This window comes from Nothobranchius furzeri, chromosome 12 (genome assembly GCF_043380555.1).
Source record: "Nothobranchius furzeri strain GRZ-AD chromosome 12, NfurGRZ-RIMD1, whole genome shotgun sequence".
In the NCBI taxonomy this organism is placed as follows: Eukaryota; Metazoa; Chordata; class Actinopteri; order Cyprinodontiformes; family Nothobranchiidae; genus Nothobranchius; species Nothobranchius furzeri.
In genome coordinates, this window is record NC_091752.1 from 66,965,352 (window position 1) to 66,984,801 (window position 19,450).

The 19,450-nt window shown below is 42.7% G+C and overlaps 2 protein-coding genes and 1 long non-coding RNA gene across 3 annotated transcripts; 2 read left to right on the forward strand and 1 right to left on the reverse strand.

The window, feature by feature from the left end:
* The first annotated feature begins 331 nt into the window (after positions 1-331).
* LOC107376277 (zona pellucida sperm-binding protein 4) lies at positions 332-5,565 on the forward strand. The gene is made up of 12 exons (XM_015945293.3): positions 332-782; positions 843-967; positions 1,037-1,154; positions 3,309-3,443; positions 3,527-3,699; positions 3,789-3,859; positions 3,943-4,076; positions 4,445-4,628; positions 4,711-4,855; positions 4,933-5,002; positions 5,072-5,209; positions 5,284-5,565. The coding sequence occupies exons 1-12, from the start codon at positions 437-439 to the stop codon at positions 5,433-5,435; spliced, it is 1,791 nt and encodes a 596-aa protein (XP_015800779.3). The 5' UTR covers positions 332-436; the 3' UTR covers positions 5,436-5,565.
* A 6,286-nt stretch (positions 5,566-11,851) lies between these two features.
* rrp7a (ribosomal RNA processing 7 homolog A) lies at positions 11,852-16,115 on the reverse strand. The gene is made up of 7 exons (XM_015945292.3): positions 15,554-16,115; positions 15,320-15,462; positions 15,116-15,241; positions 14,906-15,029; positions 12,449-12,546; positions 12,170-12,377; positions 11,852-12,092 (listed from the first exon to the last, which is right to left on the reverse strand). The coding sequence occupies exons 1-7, from the start codon at positions 15,615-15,617 to the stop codon at positions 12,007-12,009; spliced, it is 849 nt and encodes a 282-aa protein (XP_015800778.1). The 5' UTR covers positions 15,618-16,115; the 3' UTR covers positions 11,852-12,006.
* On the forward strand, positions 16,115-18,041 carry LOC139062200 (uncharacterized). The gene is made up of 2 exons (XR_011515786.1): positions 16,115-16,490; positions 16,956-18,041. It is a non-coding gene; the product is annotated as an uncharacterized lncRNA (long non-coding RNA).
* The last annotated feature ends 1,409 nt before the right edge of the window (positions 18,042-19,450 follow it).

Consider the following 19,450-nt stretch of genomic DNA (forward strand, 5'->3'; position numbering starts at 1 on the left):
AAAACTGCAGTTATGTAACAGTAGAGTCAGATTGCTTCACCCAGCTATAGCTGTACCAATAAAAATCCGAGTTTGATGACTTTATATGAACGATGAGGTGAATAATGCCATCTGGTGGCAACAATCTGTGACTACAACTTTATTCCGGTGGACCAATGAGTGGAGAACTTTTAGCATCCTAGTCTCTTTGAGACAAACGATTTTTGTTCTCTTGGGGAAAATAATAATATTAATGAGTGAGATAGTCGCTGTTGGTTAATTGGTTGGTACAAACATGGCCTCAGGGAGAGAGAAAGGGGACGTGGCTGCCAAGACTCTAGAGGTATAAAACGGATTTATTATGAGACAAAAATCCATTTCTGCTTTATTACTGTTGTTTCATATCAGTTAGGTCCCAAAAGCAAACAGGTTTTCATCTAATAGAGGATAATAAATCATGATCTTGACTGTGATCCAAACAAGCCCAGAACTAATTAACGCTAATTGGCATGTGTCACGTGACGTGCCCTCCGCGTCACAGGCGGCACTAGGTGGGTTTTATTGGAGCCCGAAAAGCTCAAATATACAGAAAGCAAAAGAAAAGATTCGCGATTCTGTAAGAATGAGGTGGATTTGTTTACTTCTGGTCCTGATGGCGCAGCGCTGTTGTTCCGTCTCACCTGTCCAGAAGAAGAAAACACCTGCTCAGAAGTCCCAGCTGGCTTTACCGACGGTCACCTGCTCCGTCCGCGGGATCCGAGCTCTGTTCGGCCCGCTGGTCAAAAACAACCTGCGTGTCATAGGTAAAACTGCGTTTGCTGCAGGTGTTCACACCGACTATGTCTGATGGTTCTTCTTTTTAGACCAATCCGGAGCCACAGTCCCAGTGCACAAGTCTAAGAGAGAGTGTGGGGTGAGGGTGGGCAGAGAGAAGAACCAGAACCTGTCGTTCTTCAGCAAATACGACAGCTGCTATGCTCGTGTGGAGGTAAAGCGTCCCACACGTGCAGGTGTAGCTTAGAGAAAAGGTGAAGCTTGTGAGTTTTCCTTCCTGTAGGGCAGCAAAGTGGTCCTCCCTCTGCTGGTCCAGCTGACCGCCGGAGAGGACCAGTGGATCAGAGTGAACATCAGCTGTCCGCTGATAAAAAGGAGCAGTCAAAGGATCCAGCCAGCAGGTGAGTAACACCTGAACAAGCAGCGGTTCCAGTGGGCTTTTCTCAGGATGTTCACCAGGACAACAGCTAAAACAACCATCAGAATTTTTTCTGTTTCTAAAAAAAATAATAATAATAATAAAAAATTCCAATCATGAACGCTTTGCTCACAGAAGTTTCAGCATTTGAATTAAAATGTATGTATTTTAATTCCCATAATGAACAGGATGGGGCTTTGGCGGTGACTGGAGGCTTGCCTCAGTTCAAACATTAGAGAGAGAACTCACCTGATGTGGTGCCAGACACTTCCTCCCATAGGCGGAGATCCCAGGGGGCACAGGGAGGGACATGCCCCCCCCCCATTGCATAAAGCCACCCCTTCCAAAAAATAACGACTGAATATGTAAAAATAGTTGATGGTGATTAAGTATTTTCCAATGAAAGTAGAGCACAAAACAAAACACAAAATGTCTTTTTAATTCTCTATCTAGACTGCCTTGAGTCAATCTCTGGGGTTGGGTGGGAGGAGGGGGGGCACTGGTGCTCTGGAACTAGAAGTCAGTTGGAGAGGGAAGCAGAAAACAGCAGGATTTAGTTTTACTCTGTATTATTTCCTGATATTCAGACATCTTGCCTCTGATTGGCTGGCTCTAGACCTTTCTCTGAAATGTTACTTTTTTGTGCTCTAAGGCCAGGGGCGAACCTGAACGCCTACCGGCCAGGTGCTACCTGATCTCTGTCCTTCCTTCGTCAAAGAAAATGGTTAAATGGAACAAACTTGCCTCATGGCAAGTCACACGATGTCAATTTATATTATGAGTACAAATTTCAATATAAATTTATAACGAGCCTTTTACTTTTTAAATTGTGTATATCAAATAAATTAAATATGTAAGCTAGTTGCTACCTGCTAGCCACCGAAGATGCGACTACTAAGCAACTAACCAACCGTAGCTAACTGCTTTGGATTAAAGAAAAACATTTTAGTTTTCAGCCCGATAGCTACAATTAGTTGACTTGCATTTAAATGGGAAATTTGCCCCCAAAGTAGCTGCTGGCTCCTGATTCGCCATCCTTTTGAAAATACCACGCTGTTTTCTGGGAAGTTTTTGACCGAGAGAAGACAACAAGGTATCTCAAATGTATCCTCGCCCAGCTAGCTAAACGGCTAACAAACGGAGAACACACACATCGGTAGAACATGAACATTGAAACACGCCTCGGCGGTTCCTGATGACGCGTCTCCTAGGCAGCCGGGGCGGGACCAAGGCATCAAGGCAAGGTTCCTTGACACTGAGAAACACCTCAGCTGCCTGTGGCGGCCATCTTGAATTGGTTTGACATATTTGCACATTAAGATTAAAGAACTTTTTATTGCCATTGCAAAGGTGTACAACAAAATTGACTTTGCGCTCATTAACGACGGCTCACGTAAGGAGGTAGTAAAACAAAACGAGGCTAGAATAGATGTCACACACACGTTTTCTCTCACACACATCTTTCTTGCACACAGCCAGTTTAAGGTGCAAAATAAATGTATAGTAAGGCAAGTCTAAACTATAAACTAAAATATAAATTAAACAATATAAAAGTTAACAGTCACATGTTGAGGTATCAGTATTCACTGTCCAGCAGAATCACTGTTAGTGTGACCTAGCCGCGTTCAGCTCAGTGATGGCTCTTGTATAACAGCTGTTAAACAGCCTGGTGGTGTGTTTGTTTGTTTTTTTGCTCTGTATTGTTTACCAGATAGAAGATGTTTGAAGAGATGGTTAGCAGTGTGGGTTGGGTCTATTAGGGTGTTTCTGGATTCCTGAAGGTAGCGAGTGATGACGTCATCGAGGGCAGGCAGGTGTGTTTGTTTTCTCTGCAGGGCCTTCCTGCCAGCTGCAGTGCTGCTGCTGTACCACACCATGATGCTGTTGGTCAGGATGCTCTCTATGGAGCAGTGATAAAACCACAGGTTGATCTTCCTAATGCCCTCAGGAAATAGAGTTGTTGTTGTGCCTTCTTTATCAGACATTTGGTGTTGTGTGTCCATGTGAGGTCCTAAGTCAAGTTTGTCTAAGTTCCAGTAAGAGTGGTTAATGAGATGTTTTTGCTAATTGTTTTTGTCCCCAAATGTGGTTTTTGATCAGATTTGATACGATGCTTTGAATTGCATCTTTCCCGCAGCGTTCCCTGCAGACTGTGACATGGAAAAATCTCTGCAGACAGACTGTGGCCAGCGGGGCATCTCCATTGAAGACTGTAACAAACTGGGATGCTGCTACGATCGTCATACCTCAGCCTGCTACTACAGACTCAACGGTAAATAAATAATTTGTAAGGGTCAAACAGTCTCAAATTTTGCTTCAACCCACCATTTCTTCCTGTCCTGTGACCTTGTCCAGCCTGCTCTCTGGATGGACACTTTGTGTTCACAGTTAAGGCCACAGACACACACCCACCTATTGACCCCAACAATCTTGTAATCAAAGATCAGCCTCACTGTTCGCCTAAAGTCTCAACTCCAGATACAGCTGTCTTTAAGATCGGAGTCATGGACTGTGGTGCAACGATGAAGGTAAAGCAAACGGAATCAGAGCTGGACTCTGGCTCATCACAGGTTCTGATTTGAACATCAGATCTAAAAAGCTCCTTTCTGGTTTTTAGACAGATGGCGATCTGGTCATCTACGAGGTTGAAGTGGAGGAGCTGAACACAAACCGAAATTCACCATTTAGGTGTTTTTTTTGTTCTGCCAATTCCACCAAAAGCACAATGACATCTTGTCCCGGTGAATTTATGCTTATCATGTTTTCTTTAGTCTCCAGGTCCAGTGTGAATACGAGGAATCGGATCTTAAGAGAGCGAAAGCCTTAAGGTCGCTGTACACGGTGACCACTCCACCTGTTGTGGTTGCTCAGGGAACCATCAGGGTCCAGATGAGAATAGCCAAGGGTAAGAACATTTCTGAAGGATCCAGCGTGCTACAAATGGAGCACTTTCCTTCACAATCTATCCAAATGCACACCTAAAGTGGACAAGGGTTTGGGACGGGGTGGGGGTTGGACAAAACGCGAATGAAAGTTCTTTTCCTTTTGAAACGTTTAAGAAAATGTCGTCAAAGTTAAAGGTAGGCTTCACAAAAAGTACATAAGTACAGTAAAGTACTAATCCTGTGCTACGTTCCATCAGTGGGTTTCAGAGACAGCGGTTGCCTTGGTGACCTACATCAGCTAATAGCAGCAGCTTTATAACATTTGTTCTGAGCTCATCAGGTTTTGGAAAATTGGGCATTGGCTGTACTGACACCCTTTTTTCCTTAGATGCCTCTTTTACATCTTTTATTCCCGAGGACCAGCTGCCGCTGACCATTCCTTTACGTGAAATGGTGCACGTTGAAATTTCCATCGCCGAGCCCTTCCCGGATCCCGCGCTGTCCCTGAGAGTGCGAGACTGCTTCGCCTATCCTGTGTCCAAACACTCGGTGTGGACGCTCCTGCATGACGGGTAGCGGAGCGGCATCTATATGCAAAGCTAATGGAATGGTGAAGTTCAAGTGAGTCACCAGACTTTTCCTTTCCCTGCACAGCTGTCCCAACCCTTTAGACGATTTGAGAAGTTCCATCCTTGTGGACAACCATGAGAAAACCACCAACCATTCTCAGCTCAGGAGGTTTGGTGTGAAGACCTTTGCCTTTCTGGACCCTGAGACGGGCAATCCGAGCTCAGAAGAAGTAAGATTATCTGTTTAAACTGTTCCGTGTGTTTACGCTCTGTAGTCCTGGCTCTACGGATCCTCTCTCGTTTTTAGATGTACTTCTACTGCTGGGTGGAAATCTGCACAGGCGATGTGGACTGTGCTCAGAGTTGTACCATCATCTGTGAGTATCGTCTAGTGCTTCATCATTTGTGTCTCTGGAGGTTTTACTTTGTGTCTTTTTGGTTTATAGCATCAGAAGATGGAAGACAGAGAAGAGAGGTCCTTTTTGCATCTCATCAGGACCAGCTGGTCTTCTTGGGACCATTTGCACTGGTATCCAATAACACTGAGCTGGAGGAAAATCCATCTGAGAAAGGACAAAAAACAAGTAAATCTTGGAAAATAATCCGACCACCGCCAGTGGCCACTGTCAGAACTTAACGTTTGTTCTTTCTGTCCCAGTATTCCAGGCGATTTTGTTCATCGTCTCCGGCGTTGGAGTTGTCCTGCTGCTGGTCCTCCTGATTGTTTTATGTTCAACCATCAGAACGCGTCCAAAGAAGGAAGAGAAGCAGGCGTGTGGTTCACAAGATGACAGCGATCATGTCAAATAAACCACTTTCTGTTAAGAGAATTTACTTTTTGATGCAAGAGAAGTGTTTAAATTTCGGTTTTATTATTTTAAAATATTTCAGAAAATAAGCTGTAAGCGTAATCATTTAAACACTATTAAATTTCTTTTTTTATATACATTTTTATTGATTGTGTCCGCACTGATAACACATCTGTATTTCTGAACATCACTTCCTCAGTCCTGCTTAAAACAGCCGTGGGAACCTGAGAGAGGGCTTTACCGGGGATGCATATAGAAGATGGACCGAATGTAGGAAGTGTAAACAAAAGTTACGAACCCAAACTTGTCCTGAAGAACATCTTTTAAACACCTGGTAACGAGCTGAATCCATCAGCATCTCACTGAAGAGGCAGGAGCATCAGCAGGATAAGAGCTAGCTAGGCTAGTGGCAAACATGACAGCTCCCCGGTTCCAGATAGAGCTCCTATCACTTCGCAACGAAGATGTCCCCATACCTCCGCGGGAAGTCATCCCTAGAGTCTCACCGCTGTAATGATTTAATTTACATCTATTTAATGAACCATAAGATGAGATTCCATTGGAAATATGAAATCAATCTTATGGATCTTTGGGTAATTTTAACCTGAAGACTGGAACTTTTTGTTGCAGGGATTATGTAACACTTCGTATTAACTGAGAGACGAGAAGAGTCACCTTTAAAACGTTAAAGAAGATTTATTTCTAAACAATTTCTAAACAATTTTAAACCAGTCTAATAAGTGATGAATGAATCTTCGTTTGAATGAGACGTGAGATGAATGGTGTATGTGTGAGTGATGTCATCAGAACTCTCGTATCCGGAGAAGCAAGTCTAAGTGGGAAGTGATGTTTTGCTCCTAAGCTATGATCGGAGTTTCATAAACACATAAGACGCCATTTTGTCGCTCCCCACATACCCTTCAGGATGAGACCTCCGTACAGATCCAGAATGCCAGGTCCTCGGACCCCCCTTCGGTACCGGAGCCGATGAAACCGCGTCAGCAGTACGACAGACTAGTCTTTGGATTGTCTCCAGGTACAAAGCGACAGTTGGTTGACAGCGTCAGATGGACCCGGAGGATCAGGAGTTCAGCTTTTATTCTGAAAGGAACCGTTGCTTGGTTGGTAAAGTGCAACATATTTTATCCAGCTTGTCGGTTCTTTGCTTAAAAAGGAAGTCCAGCTGGCCGGTCTGATACTCCTTTTAGAATGCGGTGAACCGAACTAAGATGGCGTGGGGACTGGTTTTATTAATCTGGATGTTTTGATTTACGGTCGAATCAAAGTTTGACAGATTTATAAACACCACAGAGACTATGCCACGCTTCAGAAAGGAAGGTTCCGATTGGATGAGAAAGATAAAATGTGTAATGTGGCTTACATTACGTGGATCAGGATGTCCAGTGGAAACATTTAAAGGTATATTACTTATTATACTCTGTAGGATTATAATATCAAGTATTTAATCATTTCATTTCACAAATTGGTTCACATTTTATTATTGACTAACACTTTGTTTGAAAAGCTTTATTACAAATAAAGTTCTTTGATTTATTAAAAAGAAAGAGTCCTTTATCTTCATTCTTCTCTTGAGCTGGAAAATCAGAAACAGTTTAGAAGCAGAGCATGAGACCTTGAGCAATATCTCATGCAGATTAGTTCTTGCTGAGGAGAGGGGGGGAAATGACTTTTAGGTGGTAAACAGTCATTTCATTCTGTTACACCACAAATGAGTGATTCAGCTGGAGTTGAAGCCTTCAGGGTAAAGACTAAATGCGGGTGCATCAGTGCAGCAATCCTGATGCTGGTAGGAATTTTCCCCCAGCTCACAACAATGTTTGAAGGCCACATGCATGAGCAGAGAAACGACGATGATCCCACAGTGTCCAGGTGGTACGGAGATGTCGAGGAGCTGTCTCCAAGTGGGAAATTCTACATTGCCAAAGGGGCCTTCTCGGTCCTGTACTTCTACATAAAGAGGGCAACTTCCTCTGCTGTGCAGCTTGGAAGAAGGTTCTCCGCTATGCTAGCTCAGGTCGGCGTCACCTCTCAGCCCCAAGTGGACCTGACTCCAAAGATGTCCATCCAAGAAACGACTGCATGGCTTTCAGCCAGTTGGTATGGAGACAAAATACTCGAGATGCTGCTGAGGTCTGGAGGTGATGAGACTTTCGATCCTACTGCCAAAGCCATGGTGGAGCAGCTGAAGATGGTTGCATCATATGCGATGATGACACCTTACAAGGCTATTTGTGACATCATCGATGTCCCATTGACCGGTGTACATCTTTTGCCAAATGTGGGAAGAGAAGCTGGTCAATTTAAGAACAACGAGCGAAATCTCAGGGCTGACCATGGTGACATGTTCCGATTCATCAAGCTCCTGTCTCTTCGTGGCCATGAGCACCTGAGTGGAGCAGCATATCCAAACCTTCTCAAAGTTGCATTGGTTGCAAAAACAAACGCGACCCCACCTTCCGGGGATATGCATCGGCCAAAGCAATGTCTTCAAAGGCAAGCCAGCTCTCCGAGAACGATATAATCGTGGCGCTCGCTCGTGAGAGGAGGAAGAGGACTACGGCTGATGGAGAAGATGTTTCACCGTCTAAAAGACTTGCAGGGTTGGTTAGCACAGAATTTCCTACACTTGAACAAAAGCAAAACTAAAGTTGTGCTCTTTGGTGATGCTAAGCTCTGCAGCCTCTTTGAATCTTTGGCTTATGGTCTTTAAAGAATTTGAATTCTATTCGATAATGTAGCATCATGAAGGGACTGTTTTCCCCTCTCTCCTCATGAAGAACTTATCTTCGTGAGATATGGCTCAAGACCTTTGATGCCTCTGCATCTAAACTGTTTTAACTAGCTATTTGCCTCCCCCTACAGCTCAAGAGAAGAAAGAAGACCAAGAACTTTTTTCTCTATTAAATAATGATCAAATAACTTTGTTAGTCCAAATAATCATGTAAAGCTCAATGTTAAATCAATCTGTGAAATGAGAATATTAATTACTTGATATTATAATCCTATGATAGCATTTTAATAAGTAATATAACTAAACTACACACTAGACTGATCACACGTAATGTTAAAATCACACGACACATTGCTTTTTCTCTCCAATCAGAGCTTTCCTTTCCGACGCATTGCGTGGTCTGTGCGGTGTTTATATTTGTTGTCCAATTCTGATTCGACCATAAATCAAAACATCTGAATAATAAAACTAACTCCCACGTCACCCTTAACTCAGTTCAAACATTCTAGAATTTTGAGCCGGCCACTCGTAAATTTTTAACCACAAAGAACCTTGACCAGCTGGATGATAAAACCTGTTGCAAGCCACCTGAAGCAACGCTCCTTCAGAGTAAAAGCTGAACTCACTGACCCTTCAGGATCCCGCTGACGCTGTCAAGCAACTGTCGCTTACCTGGAGGCAATCCCAAGACTAGTCTGTCGTACCGTACGCTGTTTCACCGGCTCCGGTACCAAAGGGGGATCCGAGAACCTGGCATTCTGGATCTACAACGGAGGTCTCCCGTCAAGGGTAAGTAGTGTGGCAAGATAGCGTCTGAATGTGGTTTTGAAACTCCGACTATAGTTTAGGGCAAAACATTCGCTCCCACACAAAATGAATGCTTTTCTGGAAACGAGAGTTCTGATAACAACATTTCACATTTTCACCATCCATCTTGCCTCATTCACAACTAGATCCATTCATCACATAGAGTGTTTAGAGTTAGTTAGCCTTATCTTAAATAGTTTGGAAATAAATCTTCTTAAACTTTAAAACTTGTCTCTCTTTTTGACTCTGGGTTATTACGAAGTGTTACCTAATCCCTGCAATAAAAAGTTCCGATCTTCTGTTTAAAGGTATTATTCAAAGATACGTCAAATTGATTCCATATTTTCTATGGAATCTCACCTTTGATGGTTTCCTACGTAAGATGCAACTATTGATCCACTACAATAACAATCTGGTCTCAAACTTGGTTGTGAAATCGAAATTTTTCCAGTGAAGTCAAGCCCTTTGTTCCATTTAACCACCTAGAGATAGTGATCCATGCTTTTATCCGTCACATCCAAAATGCTGCAGCTCGCCCGCTGACGATCTACGCTCGGCTTGAACGTTTCGCTCCTGTCTTGGCCTCTTCACTGGCTTCCAGGTCAGTTTCAGACTGATTTTAAACGGCTGACTTGTTTTTAAAACATCGAACGGACCGACACCATCCTATCTGACCGAGCATCCGTACCAACCAGCAAAAGCTCTTAAGTCATCTGCTCAAAACCTGCTCCAAGTGCCTAGATCCAAATGTAAACGCTGGGGTGCCCCTAAACTGTCATCTGCCTGCTTTTAAGTCACTTTTTAAAACATACCTTTGCTCCTTGGCTTTTAGAGTGTGACATTGTACCTGCCTTTTTACTGTTTTATATCTATGTTTACATTTTTCTTGTACTTTTAGTCAGCTTTTTAAAAAAACCTATAAAAATGTATTAACTCACACCAAAACATAACGAATAACCCACTCGTTACAATTGTGACTCATAGCGGGATTAATGCGATAACTAATCACACGCTGTGTGACGGTATAAAAGCTACAACTCTATTGTAACGTTTATTATATTACATTTATAACCGTATTTGGTTCTTCACCTTCTATCATCATCCCATTAACATTTTGATCTATTGTATTGATCATTCTGTTTAAAATAATTATATTTAGCTTTATTTTTATATTTTTTTTTTGCCAGTTTGATGTTCATTTATGCTTTTTAATGATGGTTTTATCTTTTAAGCACTTTGGTTAAAAACTGAAGGAGTTAGGAGAGGCTGGGTGAGGCATGTGAATCATCCCAGAATAATCAGAAGACCAGCACAGACATCAAGATCTTACAACGTCCAGATGTCCCAGGAGAAACCTTCTCACCTGGCAGAATAACCCTAACCCTTAGGGAAAGGGTGAAAAGCTCGGCCATTCGGGAGGGGCTTGGAGTAGACCCGCTGCTCCTCCACATCGAGAGGAGCCAGTTGAGGTGGCTCGGACATCTGGTCAGGATGCCTCCTGGACGCCTCCCTGGTGAGGTTTTCCGGGCACGTTTAACCGGGAGGAGACCTAAAGGTAGACCCAGGACATGGTGGAGGGACTATGTCTCTCACCTGGCCAGGGAACGCCTTGGGATTCCCCCGGAGGAGATGGCCCAAGTGGCTGGGGAGAGGGAAGTCTGGGCCTCTCGCCTTAGGCTACTGCCCCCGCGACCCGACTCCAGATAAGCGGATGAAAATGGATGGATGGATGGATGGGTGATGGAAGGAGAAAAAGAAATGTTCACTCAGCTAAAGAAGAGGAGGTGAAGAGTGAATGGAACCTTTGAGAGGGGTTAAACGGGGATGCATGTGCAGGGTATCTGCAGGTCCTTAAAAAGTCTTAAATTAGCTTTTCCAAATTTAAGGCCTTGAAAATCCTTAAAAATGACAAATGATCCTTAAATACAGATTCCAAAGGTCTTAAATTACCAAAGACCCAATTAACAAGATTCTTTTGTTTCTATAAAAATTTCATGAATTTCTAGTTCAGCGTTTTTTGTGTACGATGTTGGCGTAAGCGGAACCGTACACATTCAGTTGGTTGTGAAAGGGGGCTATTTTTAGATGAGCACATTAGCTGGTTAAGCTAGTGGAAGTTTGCGCCATGGGGAAGTGCAAGTTTAATGGTAACTGGATGGCTAATCCCACGTTCGCGACGTGGTTAGCACCGGTTCCAGGCTGGAAATTATAGCTTACATTTAATTTTTAAAAATAGCTTAAATTTTTGTCAAAGTGGCCTTAAAAAGTCTTAAATTTGGCTCCCTTACACCTGCAGATACCCTGATACAGAGGACGGACCGGATGTAGAAAGAGTGTTAATAAAAGTTTTGTTTACATTTGATTACAAAACTCGTCCAAAAAGTGTGAAAAACCAGAAAAACCCACTAAAACCTTCACTTCTCCGTGCTGACGGCGTATCACCTCAACCTGTTTTCTGTTAAAAATGCAGAAATGTTACATTTCTCGGTGGATGAGGATTGAAAAGATTTTTCCGATCAGCTGCTGCACCGCTGACGTTACATAAGAAACTGGATATTTATCAAAGTTTTGATAGTATTTAAACTTTTTACTGTGTTGATTCTAAATAAAGGTTTTCTTTTTTTCTGACTCCTGTCCTAGATTGTGGAAAACCTGTCTAAAGCAGGAGTTCTCAGTCCTGGTCAGAGGGCTGGTCTCCAGCATGTTTTGGTTGTTTCTCTGCTCAGCAGAAGCCTGTTGATCACCCGCCGAGTAAAATCGGGTGTGCTGAAGCAGGGGAAACAACTAAAACAAGCCCGCCTAGAGCCAGTTTCGTCCACAGATGATAAAAAAGAGAAACCACCACTTTCGGTCTGAGCTTGGTTCTAAATCACATTTTATTTTGAAGATTTCACTTCCTGTTTTTTGCTTATTGCTTATAGCCAGATAATCAAGACACATCGATTAACGCAAGTTTATTTACAAAGAGTGGAGCTTTTAAATGAAGCAGAAGAAGGAAATGAGCACGTGTGACTCAGTAAGGTCTGAACTTCCTCTGAGCTCTCATCAGAGCTATTCTCTGTTTGTCCTCTTCAAACTTCTTCCTCAGCTCAGCGATGTCTGACGAAGACAAAACATTAAAGTTCAGCGTATCTGATGTGCTCCTACACGTGATTAATAAAAGACCAGCCACATACGTTCTTTCTGCGTGTTCCTGTGCTGCCAGGTGTAGAAGTTCATCAGCTCCTTCCTCCTCTTCTTCCTCATCTCCCTCTGCAGAGCCCTGTGGTTGGCTGCCTCGCTGTGCGGACGGGCCTTGGTGCCCTTGTGACCCCTGGTGACCTTCACCCAGCCCTCCTCGTCATCTTTTTGTTTCTCAGCCTCGTTTCTCTGCCGCTCCTCCTCCTGTAACAGGAAACGCGTGAAGTCGCCTGATGAGCGTTAAGACTCCAGAGGAAGAGCGGGAGAAGCCTCACCTCTTCTTTACGTTTGTCGTAGTCCTGCATGAAGGCGTCCACGCTTTGCTGGAGTTTGTCAGGGGGGATGAAGGACTGGGAGTACTGCTGGATCCATTCTGCAGAGCAGAGGCCGTTAGTTTGCTTTACTCAGATCATCACTTGGCTCCTTAATTACTTTACTTGCTGTACTTTGCTAATATTTAGTACATAAAATACACCAATTAGAGCTGGGCAATGGACGAAAATACATATTGTTTTCTTCACTGGACACAAAAGTGGTTTGGGGGTTGGGCGTTTGTTGCCGGTTCAAACCCAGGCTTCGTCTGTGTCCTTCTTAGCTGCTGGTGGTCGGAGGGTCCGCTGGCTTCTGACAGCGTGTCCCAGGGCAGCTGTCGCTACGAGGTAGCTCACCACCATCAGGGTGCGACCGATTGTTATTACAGATGTTCTAATCACATCTTTTAGCCCCTGAACAGTCATTTGATTTGGAGTACGTGCTAGGGCTGGGCCATAGGGCCTAAAATCAACATTGCGGTATATTGAGGATTTCACCATAAATGGACGATATCATGTCCAAAAACAAAGGTTGTCCACTAGATGGTGCTGTCATGTGTACTGAGTTGAGTCTTATTGTCACGTGACTGGAGGCGGTACAGCTTCTTAAAGAACAAGTTACGCCTAAACTAAATGTAACTGCAGCATATAGTCTCACAATGTATTCCATATAGTTCGCTGTTGAAGTTCTATTATGTGTAGTCTAACATGCCACCTCTAGAGGGTGCTATCAGCTACCGGATGAATAGATGAGCCAACGGTAATCAGTTGCAAGCTGTACTGAGACTTGCTTGTGAGAAGTGTCAGTTGTCAGTTGAAGGAGCAGCTGGAGGAAACTGTTACGAGTTTCACTTCGGGATTAACGGCAGATAAGCATGGACTTTGGTCGGTAGATGAGCCGGAAGAAGTGGAAAAGAAGAAAATTAGTTAATTCCTTTCGGCAGCACGCAGCCAACGAGGCATATTTCTATGTTTTTTTTTACTGCATGTTATTCTATGGGAACCACTTGAGATTAAAGCCATGATTTGTATTTTATTTCTTTAAGAGCTAACACCCGTTTTGTCCATGTTTTCTGTAGTTTTCACGGTGGATAATGGTGTATGAAAGTTCATTAAATTCACCCGTTGGAGGAAACCACTTGTGTCCGAACGTGCTTCAGGAGAATTACATTCACTTTTGATAACCTGTATAGTTGAGTGTCTAATGGTGCTGCACACACGTGTAATCATTAGTGTTGCAGTTTAGTGCTGCTTTCTTTAAATTTAATATTTCAGCCCAAAACCATAATTCTATCTCCATCTTCAGGTTAAAACTCTGCTCCACATTCACGTAGAGCCAGCTGTGGCTGATGGCTACGCTGAAAAACGTGGCTGCACCGCACCGGTCTCCAGGTGAGGCAGCCGCTCCTCCACCTGGCTCAGCCGCTCACTTGCCGAATTGACACACTGGTGCTCGAACCCGCTTGCCTCCTTGAAAAAAAGCCCTCCTCCCCTTTTCATCTAATGATCGGGTTTAACAGGAAGTCCCCCAGAATTCTGCAGAATCTGTGTCTGCTTTTCTCCTGAGCGGTAAGTCTTGTGTGAGCGCGTGCACGCGCTCGTTAAAAACTCGTTTTTAGATTTAGAAACTCCAGCGGCACAAGCGAGGGGGTTGAGGGGGGTGTGGTCTATCACTGCCTCAGTGCCGCTCTCTCGGTCCTCCAGGCGATGCCTCTTTCAGAAGCGTTTTTCTAGGGCTGGGCGACATGGACCAAAACTTATATCTCGATATCTTTTTGCTGAATTGCGTTGTACGATATATAGCTCGATATTTTTCCTCCTGTAAAATTTTTACAAGTTAACTCACTTCAAGCTCTCTTGAGAAAGTATAAACATAAATCAGTAGATTAAATGCATGAAAATGTATTGATTCCTGTCAGACTTTAACCTTAGTGCCTATTTTCTACCAGTCTAAGCTTTAGAAACACTGGTACAGCAGTCTGTTAACACCCGTTGAGCTCGCCTTCAAAATAAAACGTTTAGCCTATAGTTTACTATTCAAACCCTTACAATATGTTTGAGGTCATTTGGCCACTCTGGCTATCCGTAGATGAACTAGACAGCTAATCAAAATTTGATCACAGGTTTTAATGGATTTCCAATTGAAACAAATGGGCGTTAATTTGGGTTGTTAGAGGTTTAATATCTGCATTGGCTGGGTGGATTTTGACAAATGAGGTGTTATTTTGTTAGGGAGCTAAGGTTCAATCTAGTAGACAAATTAAACATGACATTTAATCACTTTTGAAGAAAATGTCCAAGTCCCTAAACTTGGACATTTTTCTGGGTTTTGCAGGTCGGGAATGTGTTTGCAGTCTCCTAAATCAGCAGAACTTTTTACATAAAACCCTGAGGGGTGACTAAAGAAGGGGAGTGACTCACTCTGAACTCCTGTTTTCACTGGACGCTGATCTGTGCTGACCACCAGAGGAACGTGGCGAGGATGGGACTTCGCTGCTGCTACACTCGCAGACTTCTCAAACACAATGTAACCGACTTTAAACCCCTAAGAGAAACAGACAGAGGACTCAGTGCGCTGAGGATTCTGAAGGAAAGATTAAAAATAACAAGAGGAGTGGGATGAAGGAGAACCTGTTTCTCAGCTGGTCTGAAGAACCTGGACAGTTTGGGTTCGGAACCCTCAGAGGAACCAGGATGGTCTCTCAGCTCTACTGAGCTAACGTTGCCAAAGATGGAGAACAGTTCCCTGACGACCTCCTGAAACAGAAACAAGAACTAAGCATGGCTGACAAGAACCCAGTTACCGCTCCCAACGGACCGGGCTCCGGCTCCCACCCTGGAACAGTACGGAGGGACGTTCAGCACAAACAAGGTCCGGTCCAACGGTCTGCCAGAACTCCTCTCAGCTCGGACTTTATGCTCCTTCACGAACACGCTGTGTTGAGCTGGACTGTCGGGGCTGAACTGGAGGGAAAGAACTGAAAACAGATCGAACACGTGAGCAAATGGTTCCTACCTAAACGAGCCGGTAAATATGGGACTTATATAACAGATACAGATGATAAATACCAGTAAAACCACCAGGAATGACACATGCCGTGTTACGGACATGTTTTTTCCCGGACGCCGCCATTTTGGTACGACCTTTGTCTGAACCGGAAGTGATACCGTCTGTGATTTATTATATTTTATTGTTGACATTGTTTATTTGAATTTGTTTTCATGCTATCCTAGAAAAAATACAAGCGCATTCATGTGTAATGAAGATTCTCTAAATACTTTTATTGTGAAACAACAGTCATCGCCACAGCCGCCATCTTTGATGGGTCGCCCCCAAAGTATTCTACTGAGAAAGGTACTTACCCAACTAAAAAAAAATTTCATTATGCTTTTTCCACAAAAATGGCACGTGGTGTAGGTCCCTTAATAAAAATATAATTAAAAAAATACAAAAATTTAAGTACATTTAAAAAAAGTCTCACTAGGTGGGCAATCCCATGTGTTTTCTGTAATGTGTGTTTTTTTTTTGTGTGCCTCTTTCTACAGTCTCTGGTTTGCACCTTGCCACCATAGGTTGCACAAAAATGGACATAGTTGGGTTTGGAGAGTGGAGAACCCACCCAATATGGCGGAGACGCTGCAAGTCTTCTTCCTTTCCGGTCGGCTCATGGGTCCCCAGAAGAACGTAAAAATTAAAAGTCAAAGACGCTAAAATTGCTATTTTCTAATACCGCTTGTTATGTGCCATGGATTTCACATATGATGTCCGTGAATTTTAAAGACACATTTTGATGCAAAGCAAGGTCTTATTTTCGAACGTGGGGTGGGGGGTGGGTTATTCATTATTTTAGGTTTTTTGTGAAAATAAGTCCAGAACTACAAATGCGCATCACCACAAGTGACGTCACCGAACGAGACACAATGAAAACCAGAAGAAAAATGGCTGTAGGTTCAGCAAACTCTAAATTCTTCCTTCAGGAGGAAAGACCATCTGGCCATGCACGTGGTAAGTAGCAGCTAAGCTAGGGAAGAGGAGATTATGTGGTGATGTCATATATGCGACATAACGACGTCCGCTTTGTGGACGTGCTAATTACGAACTTTTACAAGGTGATAAATCTCAAAGTACATGACTGGCGTGGTCGAAACACCCATCATTACTTTTCATTTAAATAGAAGTAACATATGTGAGATCCAGGGCGTAAGGCAAAGCAGATTAGAAAATAGCTCTTTTAGCCCCATTCAGGAACCCATGAACAGACCGGATGGGGAGAAGACAGAGGCTTTAAGCTTTCTGACAGTGGTGTTTCACATGATCTCAGATCAGTAAAGGGCATTCATAAGCAATGACTGTTGTTTAAAACCTTGTTTATAAATCAGGTCTGTGATAATAAGGCATCTGTTTGCAGAAATAACCAAACAAACCCTGGGGTTGGATGTTTATTAACTTTCTCCCTGTGATCCTCCACAGAAACTCACTTGTATGGATGATAAAACTGGGTGTTCCGTAAACAACGGAAATGACGCTGCTGCTGCGCATACCACGTGACTTTTACCCCCTCCAGTTTTTCTTGGGTCTTGATCTGGAATGGTCTTTGATGATGTAATCAGCCTGACATCACCAGAAGGGTCTTAACAGGTGCATTGAACAGATCAAGTCATTTGAAGTTGGACTTTAACCCTTGGAGGTTCCTTAAAAAGAGCTACTACACTGGGGACCCTCGCAAAAAAATGCATTTTGGCTAAAGGTTTAATAAAATTATATATTATTTCAAATGTCACATTTTTACCCAAATCCCATCTATAGCTTCAGTCCCCTCCAAACTTTGTGTGTTTATAAGGTTTAACCCCTTTAGCGCCATGTTTTGTCGAAAAAAAATCAACATTATAAAAAATAAACAATTTAAATCATTTTTTCTGTGTTATAGCCAAAAGACTTCTTTTGGGGGTGAATTGTGAGCGTTTGAGTCACAAATGAGAAAAAATTAAAATAAAATAAAATTTTGTTTTCTCTGTATTTTTTGTGTAGTGTCGGGAATAAAAAAACTCACTCTGGACCCTCTGCGTAGAAAGAAGCTCAAACAGTAATTTTAAAGTTTATTGGAACAACAAAGTGTGAGTGTGTCTTTATATGTTTAAGTGGACAAAGTTTGACTTTAACCTGTACTGTGTGGACATTTTTACATTGTGGGGACATTTTGCTGGTCCACACAATGATAAGCACCCTAAAATTTGGTTTTAGATGGTCTGAATTAACGTTTAGTTAAGGTTAGGAAAAGAACCCCATTGGTTACGGTTCTGAGAATAGTTAGTTAAAACCCAATCTCACGGCATTTTGTGAAATATTCACAAATTTTAATCTAAGGTTAGTAGCTCGTGGACATAAACATTAGTTTTTCACACTGTTCAGCATAACTTTTGAAGTAGCTAAAATGCATTGGTCCAAAAACCAACCTAACAATTTTATCCATGTTTTATTTATTTTCTTTATTTCTGATGGGTCACTCAGATATGTGATTGCTTGTATGGATTAAAATAAAATTATTTGTATTTTTTACCAGGTTGCAATTAATTATGTAAAAAAAATGGATCCAAGTGAAAGGGGATATACAAGCTATTATCTAAAACACTTTGCAGCCCTGATGTACACATAATTTGTATTTCAGTTTAAAGAGCAAGTCACCCCCAAATCAAATTTTTTCTAATTAACTATATAAATGTGTCTAATCGTGCTGCAGACATGTGTAGTCAATAGTTTTGCACTTTAGTGCATTTTAGTTAAAATTTTTGTTATCTGCCTAAAACTGTCAGTGTTGTGCCATTGTCTGGTAAAAACTGCACTGCATTTGAATTTAAATCTGCCATCGCTATTGGCTAAGAGGTACCCTAGAACGTTAGCTGGTACCATATGATTTCACAATGTTGTGAGCCTGTGTGTGTGTGTGTGTGTATTTGTTAGCGGCTCCGCCCTCTCGGTCTGCTAGGCAACAGTATTTGTTGCATTTTTCAGACAGAACAAGGGTGGCCAATTTGTAAAACTGGTGTCGTTTGAAGGACATGCACAGCGGAATATCATCATCATAGAAGTGAAATGTCTGGGGAAAACTGGATAATAGTAGCTAAAGGAAGGACGCAGAAGGAAAATAATGGTCACAGAACTGAGCCTTGTGGGACCCCACAGGTTTTGGGGGTAGTGTCCGAGGAGATGGTTTCTGACCTTCACAGAGAGAGTTCTGTTTGGGGATAATGTTCTAAAGAGTGATCAGACAAAAGAAAAACTGTATGGAAGGTGTGTGTTCCATTCCACCTGGTGTAAAACTAATTCTATATTTCAGAAAAACATAAACACAACAGTCAAGCATGGTGGTGGTAGTGTGATGGTCTGGGGCTGTTTCAGGACCTGGACCACTTGCTGTAATTGATGGAACCACGAATTTTGCTCTCTTGCAGGAAATCCTGAAGGAGAATGTCTGACCTAAACTGTAAGCAGGCCGTTCTTGTGACTCTGCCCTCTCAGTCTGCTAGGCAACAGCATTTGTTGCATTTTTCAAACAGGAAGTGGGAGTGGAGTAATACTCTGGCAGGGGGTGACTTGCTCTTTAAATAAAAGTGATGTTTCAACTGTCAAGTACGCGACATTAGCTTTTAAAAAGTTATAATTAAAATCTCAGCTATATGAAGTTGCCAGATTTATAGTGGTTTTCTCCACTTTTAATGCTCCTCTCATCCTGGAAGAAAGACTCGAAGCTCACTAAACTTCTCCGTGTCTGGTTGGATGGTGAATTTGGAGAGATGAACATTTGTAGTTCTATAAGTCTTCTCGCACAATGTTATCCTTGCAGACATCTTCTAGCTTTTAGGTCTGACTGGTTCATCTCTTTTCCTCCAGAGCTGACACACAATGAAGCAGAGATCTAGTTTTGTCTTCTGCAGGTCTGTTTGCTCTGTGGAAGTTCTGCTGTTCAG

Bases quoted from the DNA above. Each gene is read 5' to 3' on its own strand.
- LOC107376277 (XM_015945293.3), top strand. From the start codon at position 437: ATGATCTTGACTGTGATCCAAACAAGCCCAGAACTAATTAACGCTAAT. The intron at 3,444-3,526 runs GTAAATAAATAA...GACCTTGTCCAG, and splicing joins CTGCTACTACAGACTCAACG to CCTGCTCTCTGGATGGACAC. The intron at 3,860-3,942 runs GTGTTTTTTTTG...TGTTTTCTTTAG, and splicing joins AACCGAAATTCACCATTTAG to TCTCCAGGTCCAGTGTGAAT.
- rrp7a (XM_015945292.3), bottom strand. From the start codon at position 15,617: ATGGCGGCGTCCGGGAAAAAACATGTCCGTAACACGGCATGTGTCATT. The intron at 15,463-15,553 runs GTATTTATCATC...ATCTGTTTTCAG, and splicing joins CATTCCTGGTGGTTTTACTG to TTCTTTCCCTCCAGTTCAGC. The intron at 12,547-14,905 runs GTGAGTCACTCC...TCTGCTCTGCAG, and splicing joins AGTGAAAACAGGAGTTCAGA to AATGGATCCAGCAGTACTCC.